This window comes from Triplophysa rosa, linkage group LG19 (genome assembly GCF_024868665.1).
Source record: "Triplophysa rosa linkage group LG19, Trosa_1v2, whole genome shotgun sequence".
NCBI lineage: Eukaryota > Metazoa > Chordata > Actinopteri > Cypriniformes > Nemacheilidae > Triplophysa > Triplophysa rosa.
In genome coordinates this window covers 20,852,858-20,872,483 of record NC_079908.1, presented here as the reverse complement: position 1 = coordinate 20,872,483, position 19,626 = coordinate 20,852,858, and the positions used below count along the sequence as shown (strand labels likewise).

At 40.4% G+C, this 19,626-nt stretch overlaps 1 protein-coding gene and 1 long non-coding RNA gene across 3 annotated transcripts in view; one reads left to right on the top strand and one right to left on the bottom strand.

Moving 5' to 3' along the window:
• Positions 1–16,090, bottom strand: part of LOC130569928 (ceramide transfer protein-like) — a 25,033-nt gene extending 8,943 nt beyond the window's left edge. For both annotated transcript variants that reach the window (XM_057359877.1, XM_057359878.1), the window contains exons 1-5: positions 15,556–16,090; positions 14,719–14,853; positions 4,516–4,632; positions 781–888; positions 250–388 (exon numbers count right to left, since the gene is read on the bottom strand). In XM_057359877.1, the coding sequence (XP_057215860.1) occupies positions 250–388; positions 781–888; positions 4,516–4,632; positions 14,719–14,853; positions 15,556–15,699 (643 nt within the window). In that variant the 5' untranslated portion in view covers positions 15,700–16,090. The remainder of the gene's footprint in view (positions 1–249; positions 389–780; positions 889–4,515; positions 4,633–14,718; positions 14,854–15,555) is intronic.
• On the top strand, positions 901–16,165 carry LOC130569929 (uncharacterized). Its single transcript, XR_008964908.1, has 3 exons — positions 901–2,156; positions 13,022–13,151; positions 16,086–16,165. It is a non-coding gene; the product is annotated as an uncharacterized LOC130569929 (long non-coding RNA).
• Positions 16,166–19,626: the final 3,461 nt, after the last annotated feature.

Here is a 19,626-nt window from a genome sequence, read left to right as displayed (position 1 = left end):
GAGACAGAGAGAGAGAGAGAGAGAGAGAGAGAGAGACAGAGAGAGAGAGGATGAGAGAGAGAGAGAGAGGATGAGACAGAGATGTGAGTTATAGCAGGCATGCAGAATAATGTGGATGTTGCTGCGGTCTGAATATGGATCAGTGTTGTTTAAAGATGTCTGTCGGTCACATTTCTCTGTTCTGACTCATATACATATATCCTGATCTCTCCCACTCGCCGTCTGATGCCTGTGTGTGTGTGAACTCACTCTTGTCTCTCTGCAGCTCATCTTTGTTCACAGCATCAGCACAGCCGTCAAAGTATTTCTGCAGCGTGTCCACCTGCCTGCACAGAATGTCTCGAAACGTCTCCATCTCTGACAGCTTCTCCCGAAGACTGTGACCCTTCTGAAGGTCACACACGCAAACAAACCCGAGATCAATTTCATTTGAATTTCACATAAAAGTTGCTTTGGATACGTGTGTCTGTAAATGACTAAATGTGAATATATCATATCATCTGTGATGCGTCATTGTGGACCAGTCCATCAACTCAAACGCCTTTGAATATCAAATGTTTTATTGCTGACACTCATTTCTGCCTCATGTTCCAGACGGGTTCAAACTAATGCCAACTATAAGGAATGCTTCTAGATCACAGCTATGATTCAAGCCATTCATTTGATTCGAGTTTATTTGTCGTCTAAACAGCCCTATTCATAGAACCAGGACGCACTGCGCCTTTAAGAGCATGTCAGAGGGAGTGGCTTTGCCTCCAGGTAGGAAATGAGTGTTCTCACCTTAAAGGAGGAAGTGGATGTGGCTGAATAACTGCTTGTGGCAGACGTGAGAGAGAGCATGGAGCCATGTCGCCTTAAACTGGACTCAGAACCATAACCAGACTCAGCCTGAAGAGACCGAGAGAGAGAGAGAGAGAGAACAACAGAAGTGTCATATCAAACACACGCAGAAGGCTTGTGACCCTCACACAGAATATACATGTATAAAAACAAGAGGTGAGAAACATGCACACAGTTTCTGAAGATAAAGCACACTCAGTAATGTACAGGGGGTCAAGCTCAAATTATGGCAGCATGTGTCGACCTGACCTATACAATTTCCACTTGAAGTCTTTAGGGTTCATCAGTCTCTCACGCACGGACACAGCCAAGAGGCACTTTCCATGAAGCCAGAGGGCTCATTTCCTTTCATAAAATAGTGTCGGAGTTTATTTAGGAACATAAACACACAGACAGAATGTAGCAGAGATTGTATTCCCATGAGTCTCTTGAGCAGGGCATGGTAACAAGCCCAGGTTACAGTCTCTTTCCGTGACCAACACACAACACGAGCCATCCATAATGTCATTACATTCAGCTCAAATGTACCACACTGACAAACTCATCCAATTTGATCAAAGAATCAAACCTACTTCCTCTCTGATGTCACACCTACTGAAATGAATATAGTCAATTTAGACATAAGAATCTAAGATCGGTCCTGTTTGTCCAGCTCTGATCTCACACACTGAACAAACAGTCCAGATAGAGAGGACTCTACAAATAACCACATTAACTAAGTTGTATAGTATATAGCAACGTGTAAACTTGAATAAATACAACAGATTAGAGACTAAACACAACCTGCTATGAAAGCTAGAATAAATTAAAGGAGCAGTTCACCTTCAAAATGGAAATTCTGTCATTATTTGCACGCCCTCTTGTCGTTTCAAACCGGCGTGGCTTTTGAAGATATTTTGAAGAATGTTGGTAACAGAAAACAGAAAACCGTCGGTCCCTATTGACTTGCATTGGTTTTGTGTACATACAAGTCAACAAGTCAATGGGACCAACAGTTTTTGCTTCAACAGGGTGAGTAAATGATGCCAGAAATTTCATTTCCTTTCACATCTCCAGTTTACTACACACTGCACAGTACACACTGCCTAGTACTCTTCAAAAAATAGTATGTGAAACAGTATGCAGTATACACATGTTAAATGGCTACGTTCCCTTAAACAGCCGGGGTTGTTTTACATGTTCAATTTAAAAAGAAATGAGCCTTTTTCACCTCTAGGTGGCGACGGTGAGCTTTCCGCACTGCTGACCAGACTGAACCTGAGGTTACTGCGGGATAAAACCTGAGAATAACTCTTCAGTGTGTACAGCAAACACAGGTCAGCGCTACACTCATTCCAGCCAATCAAATACACTCGAACTGTAACTATGACTTTGATAATGCTTCCACCGACCAATCAGAGGTCAAGACCACCAGACCGAGTCTGAATTACAATCAATAGTCTCAGCGGCTGGCGAGCAGACAATACATTTCTGAACAATTACATCCGATAATTTTCAATTTCACAAATCACACACGCCAAATCAATAAAGTTAGTCAACTGGTTATGAAAGAGAGAGCGAAATGAAGAATAAACTGTCATTTGTGTGATGATTAATAACAGAAGGCCTGTGTATTCAGTATCAGACTTGATTAAAACGTACCGTGTGTGTTTGTGTGTGTCAAAGACAATGAGTCACTACATGTGTTATCAAACTTTGCTGATTCACGTCTATGTTTGAAACTCAAGAGAGGTGAAAGACTTTTACAGCAGGCGTTCTTGAGAATTTTAATATTTAATCTTAAAGCGTCTCCATCATGTAATACTACTGATTAAATTGTGAAACAATTTAGGCAGATTAGCTTAAAAATGAACTATGGTGGCTATATAAAAGCAAAGGATGTGAGATAGATAGACACACGTCATTTCTTTTGTGAGAGCGTATGTGTTGTCGTCTATTAGATTGGACACAGAAAGTGATGAGAGCCGTGTTACACGAACAGCTCTGATTAGATTTACACATTACAATTGTAATCGGCATCTCCGACAACAAGCAGATCCTCCAGACGCCATCATTCGACTTCATAATAAACCCTCGTGTAACTCACATCCACAGATTCAATGTGCAGCAAGTAACAGATAAACTGATCACAGAGAACCACGACAGGTGACCCGCCGCACGTAGAATAAAAGTGAAGTCGGCGTGTAAATGACTTTATTTGAAACCACCTTTAACCTCACGGCAGCTTAACCTTTGATCCTTGACAAGGCAAAGCAAGTGAGAGGGAGTGAGAGAGAGATTTCAGCAATGACTCAGACAATGAGGCCTCGTCTTCTGAGAAGATCCATGTGTGTGTGAGTCACGGCGGAGGGGTCAGGCCGAAGCCAACACAGGAATGAATGGATGGGGGGGAAGTGTGGCGTGTGGATCAGGGTGTGGCCTTATGACAAGTGGCAAACTCAGCAAACACTACAAGAAGTAGGTGAACGTTTACATACACTTGATACTTTTAACAATACATTCAAAGGTGCCATCATTCGAACCAATACATGGCAATATTAACCTAAAATATAAACCAAAAAACGGATTCATGGAAACAGACCGTTTAAACTGAATCACAAGAATGAATCAAGCTTATCAGATCTAACATGTTTTTTTCCTACTGAAGTTTGAATATGTGGACACACTCATGCTTGTAAATGAAATGCCCTTTTTTTACTTCAGTCTTCCATCACTCTGTCTCTCGTGGTTTGACTTATTTTTATGTTTTTTAACAACATGATTTTGAACCTATCTCAGTGGTTTTTATCCAAACCACCACCACGTCGCTGCCATCTACACCCGCCCACATCCTCTCTCTCGCTTTATTATTATTGTTATGCGAGTGGTATAAAAACACACATGTACACTATTATTGATCTGCTGCGTGTGTGAGTTCATACATCACCTGCTGAACATTTCTCAACCTTTCAAGCGCCAACGCAGGCGTCAGCCAATCGGAAAACCTGGTGCAGGCGCTAGCGTTCATGCAAGACTGGAGAACCGTGTGATTGGCTGTTGTCACTATGACGATCGCGTCAGCCGCGCTTCAGACACGCCCTCCGTCAAGCGTTGACGATGACGCCCCGTGTGAATGCAGTGTTAAAGGCAGCGTGGTTGCACATGCCCATGTACTACACATGACTGGCAATGTGTTTTATGTGCCCTAGAGTACGACTAAACGTCAGTGACCTAAACTGACTGTCGTGCCATGTGTTTGTCCCTTGGATGTAAACAGAGTGAATCACATTCATAATCTCTTTTCTCCTTGACTTCTCATCACAAACACATTATTACTCACATCTGTGTGGATAACCGAGGCCTGTGGATGAGTAACTAAGCCAATCTGAGCTTACTGGACAAGAGTGCATGCTGGGTAGTAGAGCAGGACGTACAGAATGGTGAAAATGTTTAATAACAGGCCGAGTAGTGAGATGATTCCAATCCAGGAGTTACTACAAAGATGTTTTAATAGTCTTGGATTTAAACTTCAGCAGCAAAAATGTCTTTAAAGTTTATTTTTGAAAATCAACTCAAACTGGCTATTTCAGATATTTTTTCAGAATTGTATGTGTATGTTTTGCGATGTTTTGATAAGTAGCACAATGACTTCCTGCATTTAAATAAAAATGATGAAGCAAAGAAAACAGAACTCACCCTGTGCAGCTCGATGGAATCAATCCACTGGTTCCGATGTTCTGGATCTTGAGCCCGGAGATACCAAACACTATCATTGACACTGATGTCCAATCGACATTCATCAAACTCATGAGGCTACAGAGAGATAGAAAAAAACACGGATTAGACTGATTTGCCCTGACGTGCGAAAATGAAAACAAACAGTAATAACATTTGTTTGTCAACATGGGCTGTTGGGCGAGAAGTCAAGAATCTGAATCTGTTGTTGATTAATGAAACCAGTGGAGGGAGAGAGAGCCTTGACCCACAGTCATGTGAGATATTTACCTTTGAGAACACATACAGACAGTGTGTTTTTGTGAGAGGGAGTGAGCGTCTTTGGTAGTACTGCCAGATGTTGGTCTCTGCAGACCTCACACTGCTCGATCAAATCCAGATGAGGACTCAAACTCTACTCTGATTTACTGCACTTCTCTTCTCGCTTCAATTCTGTGTTTCCAACAGGATTCTGGTTTTGCTGTAGAATAACAATCATTTCCCCTTTTAAGCGTTTTAATCTTATAGTGAAATGTGTTCAATATATTTTTTGCTCTGTTGGTGTTTTTAAATACGTTCTAGTTGGTCTCTAATCGTACAACTGACCATAAATGGTATAAAAGAGATACATGGACTATACAGAGACTTCGCACTTGAAAACAAGCGCAGTATTAAGAACACCTGGTGTTCTGGATGAATTGTGGCGAGCTCATTCAAAGCTGGACACGAATCACAATATGAAGAGGATCTAATCTGTGTAGACGTTTAATGAGACCAGAGAGAAAGACTGCATGCATTTAAAGGTGTGAGAATAGTTTCTCACATCTGAGGGGGATGCTGACTTATCACACTACAATACCACAACAACAACAACAACAACACAAACAGGCCTAAAACTAAGACAGATGCTGTTTTACACACTCAAATTTGCCTATCCGGACTGCACCATAAGCACGCTCTCAAAGTGAAGACCGCCGCAAACGCTTCACATTAAGTGGGTACTTTGTGCCATGCAGAGTTACTAGCGATGAAGTCACATGAGGATCAACTTTAACTATGATGCTGCCTTACTAGTAGATACCAGTCTACAAAAACATCAGACAGCACCGTCGCTCACGAGGTTTCAAAACAGAGCCTAAAAGCGCGATTCCACATCAAATGAGACTCTCTCAAACCTTGGATGTCAGATCCGAGATGTTCTCAGACGTTGAAACTCCATTAAAAATGACAGCTCAGATTTAAGAGTGATCAGAAGCATTGGTCTAATGCCGGAAAATTCATGGGAAAACACTGAAGTGGCTTCTGGGAATGGAAAACAGAGACACTGCTTGCGGTGGGCAATGCAGGGGACCTGAGGGGGGTTACGGCGAGTACAGAGAAAAGACACTAAAATAAACACGGGGGTCGTCGCTATGGCACTGACTTCATGTGGGAGAGTAACTGTAACACCATCAATTCATCAGCATCAGAGTGTGTACACAACCTTAAACACAACACGGACACACAGATGTCACACATCGCACAGATGTTAAACAGGACTGGCATCTGTCGATTACTTTGTTGCCGTCTCAGACCGCACTGCATTGTGGGTACACATGGGGTGCAGTTCCTGGGCAGAGCACAAATCTTTAAATCATGTGTCGTCATCGAGAAGACATGAAGAAAACAACACATTATTTGAGAACCAATAAACCTTTCAACTCATTCAACGTGCACAAACTAATAAACACTAGAGGGAGGGCACAAAAGAAGTGTAAATATATGATTCTCAGTGAACTGAACTTCAAACACTGCGTCTCAGCATGCTCCAAGAAACACGCACATACACTCTCTTCAGACACAGGCCTACGTGTGCAAAGTCACAAAAGCGCGAAGCAAGAGACCGGGCAAGAGTCAGAGATCCGGTGAAATTTATAGCACTGCGTCAACAACTAAATTAAATGTCTTTTTTATAGTCTTGCAGTAATGGGACAATGATCAAACATCTTAACATCCAGACAGAAGTGGCAGACAAATATATAGCTGTATGGCTTTCGTATAGCTACAGTATTGTTCCAATGTGCACATATGGAGGGCAAAGTTCCTTATTTAAGAACACAACAACACTGAAAAATAATTACTGTCATATTACAACACTACAGGAGTAATGTAAAGAAAAACGACTCATTTTCTACAGACATATTACACAACAACTTTACAATCTTCATATGTCGCATGTGTCAGACATTCAGATGTAAATGAATGAATTGTCAATAGTGACGAACGATTACTTCAAAAAAGTCATTAAGTAGAATTTATTTGACAATTAAGAGACTAGTGAGACAACTGAGACTAGTGCTGGGCGGTATGGCCATTAATTAATATACCGGTATTTTTCAGATTTATACCGGTTTCCGGTACATGGCGGTATTTTTTAAACCACATTTTCTACTGATTGAGAGGAAATACTGCAGTTGATTGAGTTAAAATGCCCTTTTATACTGTCATGGTGAGTGAATATTGTAGAAAAATTCCACAGTAGTATTTTATATGGGTTTGTAAGTCCCACAAAATGATGCTGTTGATAAAGATGATGAAGTGAAGGAATCAGGATGCATGAAAGTTAGGAGCACCCACCCCAAAATTAATACCATGGTCTGTCTGAATAGTTGAATACAATATTGTAACAATTTGACAATTAAAACATGCATGTGATGTCTGCTGTGTTTTACATAGTCACAATGGCTTCAAGATTTCCTGAAATCATATTTTTTAATCATAAAACAAAGGCTTAAATTAGATGTGTGTGAGGAAAGCGATCGGATCACGCTGTCAATCCTCCTTCCTCTATTGACCCTTATTTCTCATCATAGCATCCAGAGAAACAGTTGAAACTAAAAACACATGTTATATGCTTAAACTGAGCAGGTATGAGGGGAACACGCTCACTTTTTGAAGATGTTTGCTCGTGAGTGTATTTAATATAACGTAATGCGAACTTGCAATTGCTACACATATGTAAATAGTCATCTGCTATTCAGCCACGCGATGCACGCTCGCATTGCGTCGCGAACGGAATATGTAGCGTTACCGCTCATGCGCGAGACGCAAGCGAACATCCAAACGCCTCCATTTAGTGCATGTTTATGTAGAAAAATTTAATGATATTAAAAGCCCTAAGCAGTGTAATATTTTGAGAAGAGATGGTCTAGATTAAGCAAATAAGAACCAAAATAAGAATTGAAGTGTCTTATATGATAAGCTGGAGAGGATAAGCCTTACTTGTGTGGATATGATTAACAAACATAATATAATATTTAGAAGCCAATGAGAAATGGAAATTTTGGAAATTGTCGTCCTACTAGTCACAGTTCTTCTGATAAACATCCAAAACAACATAATGAGCTGTACATCACTATTCACACTGCAATTCAGCCTAAAACCAGACTTGATCTGAGAATCAGAAACACAGGAAGGTGAAACCTCAGCCCGAATCCAAGAGGAAAAGATACAGGAAACCCAGACAGCGCTGACACACAACTCGGGACACAAGATGCACAGGAAGAGCACATACGGTCATCATGTGACTGACCGGTCAAAGAAACACCATTTCAGTTGACTGATCTTCTGATCACACACACACGTCTTGCGTGACTGAAAGGTAAACCGAAACCAGTAAATCTAGAAGGATGGTCGAGAAGATGAGCTGAAGGACTATTCTGACCTGACCCCAGGGTCACCAAACAGGAATTTAACAGCAGGAGGGCATTAGAGATCAAACTTCCCGTTTCAGACAACAGGATCCAGTTATCTCTCTTCCTTTCATTTCACATCTGGATAGATCACGCTCTTTTTCGCTCGATCTGGCCTTTATCACAGAACACTTTAATTCTCTTATCTCTGTGTCGCAAGATGAAGGACGGGGTTCTGCCTATGGCTGTGCAAAAATATCGATACATGTAACTATCGCAATATTTTTTTTTTCGATAGTGTATCGATAGTGATACCTATACTATCGATATTTTTTTAAAATCATGTTATATACATACGGTCAAAAGTAAGTGGAAGCGAGCATGGCGAAAAATATAAGAACGCTTCAAGCTCTCAGAGCTGATGTGTGGGTGTGCTTTGGTTTTCAAAATAAGTCATGGAGTAATGAGTTATATAAAATAATGCTGTTTGTAGGCTTCTCAAGTCATGACACAAGTCACTTGGCTACTGCAGTGCATTAGACAGAAAGTTTATTAAGAAAAGTAACAATGACATTTATTGAGCTTTCACGGATGTGACACCAGCACATTTACAGAACAAATGAACCGGAGGTTTTATTCTGCCCATGTTCAGTGTTTTAACTGTAATGCACCACAACAGCCAAGTGACTTGCGTGAGCCGCCTTATTCCCCTGTGCTACCCACTTGAGGGGCGCGACCCACAGTTTGAGAAGCCAAACCTCTGATCTAAAGGTCCATGCATCGCACATCATAGTCACTCTGCAGAGGTAAGGGATGTTTTTACACTTATCCTTACAGAAATCCCCCGCTGGTGCACAGCATGTTGTATTTCTAGCTCTACTTTTTACATTTTCTATTTAAAGAATTGCAATATATCTCAAATGTGTATCGTATCGAAATACATTGCAATATATTGTATCGTGACCCATCTATCGTGATATGTATCGTATCGGGAGGCACTTGCCAATACACAGCCCTAGTTCTGCCCTGTGTCACAGACATGGAGTGCAGCTTGTGTTGTTGCTGTTGACTGCTCTGCAAAAGAACACACACACACACACACACACACACACACACACACACACACTGGTCATACGGCTATGGGTCCAAACACAGGTCACAACACTTCAGATGACAATCCTACAATTTACCAGCTGTCAAAGGGACAAGACATGCACACAATGACTACAGGAACAAGAAAAGTTTAATATCGCTCCTCTCGGGTTTGACACAGAACTTTAATGCAAATCCAAACACGCACGCACGCACACACTTTAAAATGCACTTGACTCCTATTTTATCAGCTGTAACTAAAACAGCTTTTCCTTCATCAAATATTCAGCAGGCTAATACAAGTGTGTATTGTGTATGCGTTGTAAAACAGCCGAGCATAGCTGCTAACAGTGAAACAATCAGAAGCCTTGTTTAAGAATAAGCATAGACTGCAAAACGTTAAGAGCTACACAAACGCTATCACCTCTTTAGTATAGATTTAGCACAATTACTCAACAAGAACAATATGTGACAGCTCTGAAAGCAGCAGAATCAATGTAAACCCTCTGTAATTCAGTTTCAGGTGTGAGACTGGCAAAGAGCAAAACAGCAGAAAACTGCACCAAACACAAAATAAAACATTGATATTGTCACACACTGACTGTAGGAGGCGAGTCGGTGCCATTGTGCAGAATAGGTTTTCTGGCAGGATTTCTCGCAATTCAGATTTGAATAGTTAAACCTGGTACTTGAACAGAAAAAATCTGTACAATATTGGGCCTAAACCAACACCAATGATTTAAAACCACAGAAACATACATGGAGGTCCTCCAACGTTTGCACGCCAAAGAAAACACATACACACAAACACAAGGAACAGGAAGACTTGCGCTTGATTTATTTTATCACTAACTAAACCAGGACAAAAAAGAAACATGACTGAGAAGGTTAAAACAGGGCTGTGTAATATAAACAGAGTAACTGGATACACACAGTTTCCAAGTTTAAATCGCTTTTGTTTCTGCTTTTCCTCCCCATTTCTGCAAACTACAACTTCTTCTTTTCACTTTTTTGTAGCAGTCAACAACCAAAAAATCTTTAAAAAAATGTTAAACATCCTTTCAATACAATTACAAGTAGGGATGCACAATATTATCAGCACGCAGATATTTTCGGCTGCTATATATTAAATATCGGCATCGGCCTGATATGAAAAATTATGCCAATATGCTTTGCCGATAAAAAAAGATGCATTGATTATGTGTAGGCGTTCTGACATGAGCGTGCACTCGCAAAGACACCAGCTGTCACATAAAACATGAGTACTAAAGTTAATTTTCGTGTCTTATTGAGTCTGTCATATAAACACAGGGTTGTGTTAAAAACAGACAAGGTTTTATGTTAAGGCGGTATTCTGACATTTTGTGCTACCATTAAGAGCCCTACGTATTTTGGTTTATCAACTTTTTAATTTACTAAGTATTTTTGTTCAATGACTGTTATAAACATCACATACTATTTCGCATTGATGTCCAAACACAGTTTTATAAAATATATGCTTTAGCAGCAGTAATATAATAATTTGCACAAGGAGTGCAAATCAGACCATACATTCATAATGGCGCTACATACTTTATTATGATACTACTGCACGTCACTCAGTGATCCAGACGAGCTCACACTGCTGAATCCTCCATGCCAAGCATTCACAACATTACATCCATTTGCACTTTAAGTCCAAAAACGTAATAAATCAGAGAACTGTTAATATATTTCACATTGTGTACATTGGATTTTTTGTGAAAGAACCATCTGTCATTGTTTTCCAACAAAAGTATGCAGACAAGGCAGTGTTCTTCCGGTAAAACTGCGTGAAATCTGATCTGTCAGATGTATATAATGTATGTATATAATGAGCCCACGCACACATGATTCATATTTCACAAGCACACGATAAGTTAATTTCATTTCACAGCTATGCTGTTAGTTTGTCAGCTATAGGCTAATGCTATAGCACAGTACTGTACTCCTGTCGTCATGTCATCCACATTCCACATCAGTGAGCTGTAATCAGTCAGCACAGAGTCTGCAGGTATTTATGAATGTATATTGAGGACAAAAGCTCATTGTTTATGGCAGATTGCTGTGTGAAGGCTTTCCGTGTCGCCCATCACTGTAAATCCAGCAGTCGTTTACACTGATGCTAAGCTACAGCTAAAGCTATTGGCCATTAAAACGAGTGATTTCTTCGATCATTTCTCAACGATTCTGTATGTCAAGTCTGTATGAAAAACACTTGGTATCTACTTGTTAAACAGTTGTTGTTTTTTACTTTAAAGGTTTCATTAGACATTATTACTATGTGCTGTTTTATGCTGTCAAACAGTAAAACTTAATTTACAAACTTCATGTAATTAAGTAAAAATATAAAATTAAACAAAAGTTTTGCAGATATTTACATAATGCAAAATATAACAGAGGCACGTAAATAAATAAACGATTGCTTTTTTATTACAGAGTACAATTTTGGGTAATAAGGGGTTTTGAAGCATGCTAGTGGCCACTTTTGGAAATGCCATGATAGGAAAAAACCTTAAAAGAGACGCACCTTTTGTTCTATCATCATCAAAAAAAGACTTACAGTATATCGGTATCGGCTAAAATGACTTGAAAAATATCGTGCATCACTAACTACAAGTGACTCTCAGAATTTCAACAACACCTGATCTATGTCGGCCTAGGTTACCTTTGAGAAGAATAAAACATTACAAATATTTTTTTTGCAATAAAAACTCGTGCTTTTATTGACAATTCTTGGGAAGCAAAAATAAAAGCACTGCCCAGGCAGACCAAGAGATGGATCCATTAACTAGCCCAGCCCTTTCTTCTTTCTCTGCCCTTATCTTTTAACCATCCGCTCTTCTCTCTTTTGGTTCCGAGTCAAATCGGCTCCATGAAGAACTTTGCCTGTTCTGACATGTGCCATACCCTGCACTTTAGAACCTTCAGCGGCAATGACCTGCCCAGCACCAGAACAACCTGTATCTGCATGTACCTGTCTATCCTCATATTCTCGATACACCGGCTTCCTGCATGACAGAGAGAGATTGAGAGAGAAAGAGACGGGGAGAGCGTTCCCTTGGCTCTTGTCAGATCATGACACAGTCCAGCTCAGTTTATAGAAAAATCTCATGTTTACGAGCAGTGCTTTGGGAGCGCTTCACAAAAGGGAAAACATGGAAGACTGATTCACATACTTCAGACTCAATGCACTGTGAGCGCTAAAAGCTATGTGGAACGGCTGCTTTATTGATGTTTTTTCTTAGGCTGTACAACACTGAGTTTCATAATACCAGTTTAACCATGCGAACTAGCATAGTTTAAGATATCATTCGTAACCGCAACACAAACAGCGCATTAGGAGTTACATGTTGAAATTTAATCAACAGAGTTTGTTTAAATCCCTTACCCCACAAGGGATAGTAACACTGATGCCTGCCTTGGCAAGCTCTACTAACCAAGCAAAGGCAAAACAGCATATTAGATATTTTAAGTGATGTTCACAGACTGATTAAATTAGTCTAAGTGCATGTGAAATTGTTTTTGTCATCACACAGATTGATCATTCACGGTCCGTTTCCATCTTCTGACTTCACAAATGTAATCGCATGCACTGTTTTCAGCTTGTGTTTATCTGAACTAAAAACACCATTTGTAGGGACGCACAATAAGGCATTTTGGATTTGAATCAGATATTAAGACCCATAATCCTGTTGTGTCTGCAGGGGTTAAGCCTGTCTGATTTTGGGGTGGTCCTCCTGAAGCAAGACATGTTCCAAATCCACTTAGAAAAACCCACGCGCACACATTGAGTCATGCAAGGACTGTGTAATCGGAGGCAAGAAGAGAGGAAAGGTATGACACAATAACCTATTTCTGAGGATTTACAAGGAAGGACAGATTAGATTGGATGCCGTGCAAGAGTACAGCTTCAATCTGGATCAAGCTGCTTTATATTCTAGAACATTCAAAAGAAACAGATTTAGAGGCTATGCCTACACAGAAAAGCCATCCTGGTTCAGTAGCCAAAACCAGTAGAAAAATGTATCAATGGTTCCTAAACTTTATGTGGCAAGGAATGAAGAAACTTCCTCATTTTAAGCCACCGAACTGGAAATATGTTAAACAAAATGACACAATTTGTAACGAACTAACAAATGAAAGAAACAGCTACATAATCCCTAATAATAATTTGGGGTGGGCATTATTGTAGGATGGAAAGTTTATAGAATTTTTTTCTACTCACCCACTATTGACAGGCAAAAACTAATTTCGGACGTTGCCGATGACATTTTCACTTCTATGTGAGCCAGTGTCTATGTGTTTGATACCAAAGTTAATATTTACGAATAACCACAGTTCAACAAATGCGCAGCTGAAAAAAGTCACCTACACGTCACACTGTGTCTTGAAACAAAGGAACCCTTTTTACTCTCTCAAAACAAAAATGCAAAACATCAAATTAGAATGTCAGACCAGCCACACGATACCTGAACACTGACACTGTCACAACCCTCAAAAATGCTCCTCTTCCAACATCCTCTTTTCTGACATTTCATACATCAGGTTTTGTATTTGGAGTGTTGAATAAGTCTTTAGTTTAACTCGAGAGCAGACTTGCGGTTTAATCATTGAAGGACTGGATGTAACAGGGTCACCAAGAGGACTTATACCTCTCATACCGTCTCCATAACAACACAACCTTCGCTCTATTTCCACATTTCCAGCGGTGACGCAAGATAACACAGCCGAAGCGTGTGCAAGGATTACACGTGTCGAAATCTGTGCGGGTTAATCTTTAGCGCAATGTGAGGAATTCACATTTTGTTTTGCTTGTATGAAAAAATCTATTTCGATCTATTTCTGAACCGAGTATACATTAGGCACTTAACAGAGTTTTCTGAGCACCTGAAGATACTGTACACATTCAGCAATATTTGATAAGTACACTTAGAAGCCAATAATAATATTAATTCCTAGGGGACGCAGCAGAATTTGGTTTCTGCAGGTGCACGTGTGCAAAAGCCATTTTAGTGTGGATGAGGGAAAATAGGCCACAGCCTGTCTGCGTCTGGCCGGTCGCCTGTAGCAAAGGATCGCATCTGTCCCCTTTCAAACCTCTACTTTGATTCTGCAATGCAGTCACAGGAGCTCTCAGCACATCCACTTTCCTCAATGCTTATCATTTTAGCACAAACATCACAACACATCTCATTCCTAGGGATGAACCACTACTGACATATTTGTCAACAGCAATAGGTGACGACCAATATAACCTTTGCATCATTTCCACTCAATTGGAGTCGAGAATGTGAACTGCATCCAGAATGCACTGTTATGAAAACACGACATTATTCTAATTTTGGCTCGCTCCTGAAATTCCCACGACTGTCTGGAGGGATGCTTCCCTCAGGACACTCACTGTGATGACAGCCTTGCTGAGGCAGAGGGAACCACGGCAGCCAAATTCCCGCTCATCCTGGGATTTGTAGTAACTCAAGGTGTTGTTCTTCAGGACGACCCAACGGTCCTGCCAGCCGTGAATGTAGTTCGTCCACTGTAAGAGGAAAAACGAACGATAAAACACACCTGTTAAATGAAAGCAAAAGCTGTCTAATGATGAACGTGCAGGTGCACACACACACAGCCATATTGTTTATAAGTGGTTGCGAAAGCATACATTTGTAATACACACTTGATGCATTAAAACGACCTATGAACAACACACACATAAACACATGACCACTTGTGCTATATAAATGAATCACATATAGTTCACCTTTCCCTCACATTCATACATGCACATGGGTCATCGTATCTGGATATATTCTGTAATAGCTTATGGAAAATGCTCCTCTCATCACAAAAACAGATCATCGGAGTCATGAGGGGAGGTTTTCTCTTTTAATCCCATCAGGAAGACACGATAGGATGAACGATAGTAACCCCGACTAACTCCAGCCTGTCAACCCCATTAACTTACCTGCTGTACGTGTTTTGAACGACGACATATACATGCACAAAGAAGGACATTCAGTATTATTATTATTATATCAAGTATTAATAAAAATGTTAACATAATCTAGCATTGTTTAAAAGCACGTGATTTTTTATTTCTGGACATGTTCTTGGTAGGCTTCGTGAGAGATACGCAAATGAGCACGATAGCCTCGCGTTTGTTTACATCGGGTCAGGTGGAAACGCACACATAAACACACGCTTTTCCGGTTCGGGCAAGGTTTTTACAGGGTCGTCTCACCTTACTAAGCACCCCGCTGAATTCCACAACCCCTCCGTGCGGTCCGGGTCCCGGTTCGGCGTCCAGATCCTCGTCGGAACCGGACGAGTTCCAGCTCTGGCTGTCCGGTAGCAGTCTGCCGTTTGGAAGCGGACTGGAATTCATGACGAGCCCAACGGACGAACGTTCGACTGAGGGGAGAAAAAACGGCGAGGAAAGGAAAATACGCAGGCAAATTATCAGCGTAGAATGTCCGTTAGAGGGTCTCGCATCGATTACGGTGCGTTTTATCCAGAAAACAAGAGATAAATGTGAAGGTAAAACGTCCGTGTGTTGATTTCATGAGCGTCTGTGAGACTGCGCGAGCGAGATACCCGCCCCCTCGCGCGCGCTCTCTCTCACTCACTCACTCAATCGAAACAAATAACTGCGATACCGTTCAACAGCCCTCCTCTTAATCAACACGAGTTGTTGAAAGACGTTTTGCACAATCAACGTTTGACGAAAAGACTGGAAATCAATTTAATTTCGTCCTTCTGATTTCTCCTCAGTTGAAGGTGGCCATCATCTTTACTGTCGCGCTTGCCGCCGCTTCACTAGCTCAAGGGGCGCTGGCCCACAGGTGACGTCAGCAAAGCCACGTTTTCCTAATATGGAAACGTAGCCCCGCCTCCCTAAAGGGAAGATTGACAGGTGGGAGTTGAGAAAAGCTACACTTTTAAAGACACAAATCAGCATTATTAACGAGAGATCTCAATGTGATATTAAAATAGCTTAACTTTCACATTTTCTGTTGTGGTTTTTAACTTTTTAAAGCACATAAAATTATGATAAAGTTGATAATGTCATTTTTAATTGTAATTTTCTTACATTTTTTTAATTTATATGCTTTTTGTCTTTTGAAGAGGTTTAGTTTGAAACACAGGAACTAAATCAAATAATGATTTTTCCAAATTCACAGTTTTATGAAGACACAGATTGGGTGAAGAAGAACAAACAGGTCAGTGGGAGAATCTGTTTAGATAACCCTTAAACAATCAGACACGTGTGACTTGCTTCATCTTCCCTGATGCGCTGTGTCAATGTGAGTCACCATCACATATAACCAATCAGCTCCAAATGTGAGGCATAGGTCAACTGTTTCTGTACTTTTCATTTCTGAGCTGGGAGCACATTTCTAGACTTAAAATTCAATGAAGATGCCTGTTTTTGTCATTCATTCATTCATTGTCATGAATAGACAAAAATATATATTTTTGATGTCATTTTAGAGGGCAAATGTTAAACATTATATTTATTGTAAAACTTGTATTTCACCTCCCACGGAACACAACACACACTTTTGTCTGTCATTAGGATCAGTACTCAGCTATTCTCTCTTCATGGCAGCTGTGCCCATTTACTGCTTTATTCCCTTGTGACTGATGCTCAGATATTCAGGCCACTTCGCTGAATTCTACTAACGGAAGAAAAATAACTCTTATCTGTGATATAATACCAGAGATCATGACGCCACACGTGACACTTTCATCTGAAAAGCAATGCATTACCAGAACACATCATATGGCGATCTGATGATCATGTTTTCTGGGCTCCGATGTAGAAATTGCACATGCTTAGGGATAAAATCATATAAAATAGCAGACTTTATGCTCCGCTCTTTATGACAGAATAGTTGAGCTGTTCAAACAAAATCTAAAGGTGATTTATTTTGTCAGATATATTTCTGTCTGTTTCTTTATATTCACACTAAACACACGATATGTCGTACTTGTCTCCCTCTCTTTCTCGGGGCTTCGAAGGATGTGTGTGCATTAGTTACTGAAGGGAAAATGATCTTATTAGTCATGATTATGGCAATCGTACTTATGACACAAACATGCCACACCCACAATTTCACTTCCTTAATATACAATGAGGATTTTTTTTCTTTTTCATATTTAATGCTCTTTCTGAAAGAGTGTACATATTATCCTCAGATTCTTTCAGAAAGTCTGGATCATGACTTTTAGGGCAGCTACACTTTTCTAAACTTAGCAAAAAGAAAATAGATTTAAACTTTTTTCAAGATATAGGCAAGTTCCCAAAAATGCACTGCGACCTTGTCATGTGTTTGGCTTTGACCGAGAGCTCGACTCGGTCATAAGACTCGTGAGGGAGACCACAAGACCTCCATCAAGACCTCCATTAGCCCAGCAGAACTCCTCCTCTTCCCCACACGCCTCAGATTAGCAGCGTTCCTCAGAAAGGCAGGCACGGCAGGACACATGTTTGCAGAGCTAAATGAGATGTGGTATCAGGTTTAGATTTGTGCATAATTTCGTTTAGCATAGATTTGAACATGTGACTTATAACAGTGATATTATATAACCACATCATTTGAAAATGAACGGTGGACTAAAAGTGGTATGAGAAGAGATCCCATGAATCTTTAACCATGAGACCAGTGACACAGACCTGTAAAATGCTTTACATCCATTTAAAGAGCCATTAAATACTTCACACACTACAGAGAGAGAGGGTATTAAGATGAGGAACATGTTATAGTAATCAATAAAACACTATTTATACATACTTTTTATTTTGATCTTTTTTATGATCCGAATTATAGATACAATGACTTGTAATTCTGCATAATTTTGATAACATTTCTCCTCAAATGACTGTAACACAAACATACTGGACGGGTCATACACTGAAATTTCATACCTAGTGTCCGGTCATCATTTCTTTTGAAGTTTTCTTGAGCAATGTGTTTCGTTCCTAGTTTTTGGGCCTCTTGGGGGGGTTTTGGAAAACCTTTAACCCTTAGTATGAGTAATAATAATAGTGATGATTGACTTCATGAGGTTTCAGTAGCTCACCAGTGAGAGATTAGGGTGGGGGGTATCTATTCTAGAATAATCTTCACAGCTGTTTCTACATTGCACTCTTGGAATGTCAGAGCTGTATAGGCCAACTTTTCTCACCCAGCCGGTCACAGGGTCATCCAGAGTTCTAGAATGCCAGCGATATCCTGTGCTGGACGTGAACGTGGTTTTATAGGTAATGAAAGGATTTTGAATGAGTCGATGCCTCACGTTTTGCGGATTAGCACCAGGGCTAAGGTTTATCTGAGACTGTGCTGACAGACACCAGAGAGACTTTACTGCTAAACCAAGAGTGTGAATTCTCACTGTAAAACTGAGTTATCACATCGAACTCACACAATGTGTCTTTATATCTGACTGAACAAACAACCAGACTTTTCCTGGCACAAACACTATTGAGGTTTCAAACCCTTTACTGTACATGGGTTAAGCCCAGAGCACCACAGGAGAGTTTGTTAGAGTCTGTTACTCATCAGAGCTCAATGCTTTTGTTTAGCTAATGCAGTATGGCATAAATTATGCATGGTGACTCAACAGAGCCAGAAGAGTAATTCACCTGACTACAGCGTGCGGTGCGACTGAAGCACATCAGTATGAGGAAACTGCGTGAGCTGCAGTTCAGACGGCCATTTGAAATGCATGAGCTCAGCTGTTGTTTAATGAAACCTTTGTTTGGCTATAAAGGTTGATCTACCTTAACTTTACAGTTGGCAGTAAAGGGTCAAGGGTCCAAGAGCTGCAAAGTGCATTCTGTGTGCGTGCGTGCATGCGTGTGTGTGTGTGTGTGTGTGTGTGTGTGTGCGCGTGCACGTGTGCAAACTGAAATTACTGAAATGTAACAAACACAAGTTGAAGATTTACTTCAAATTAAAATAAATAATTTTAGCAAATTTAAAAACTGTTGTTAAACTTTGTGCATGTGCAACAATTAATTAAAATACTGAATCTGAATATATATAAATAATACATAAAGTTTATTGTCAGCTTACACACACACACACACACACACACGCACACACACACACACACACACACACACACACACACACACACGCACACACACACACACACACACACATCACCAAATATCTGTCAACATTCCTAGAGCTCCTGGTTTTGTACAAACATTTTCAACACCAGCTGGTTACTGGCCTGTCTCTGACACACCCAGACACACACAAACACACGCACACACGCACAGCACACACACACACACACACAC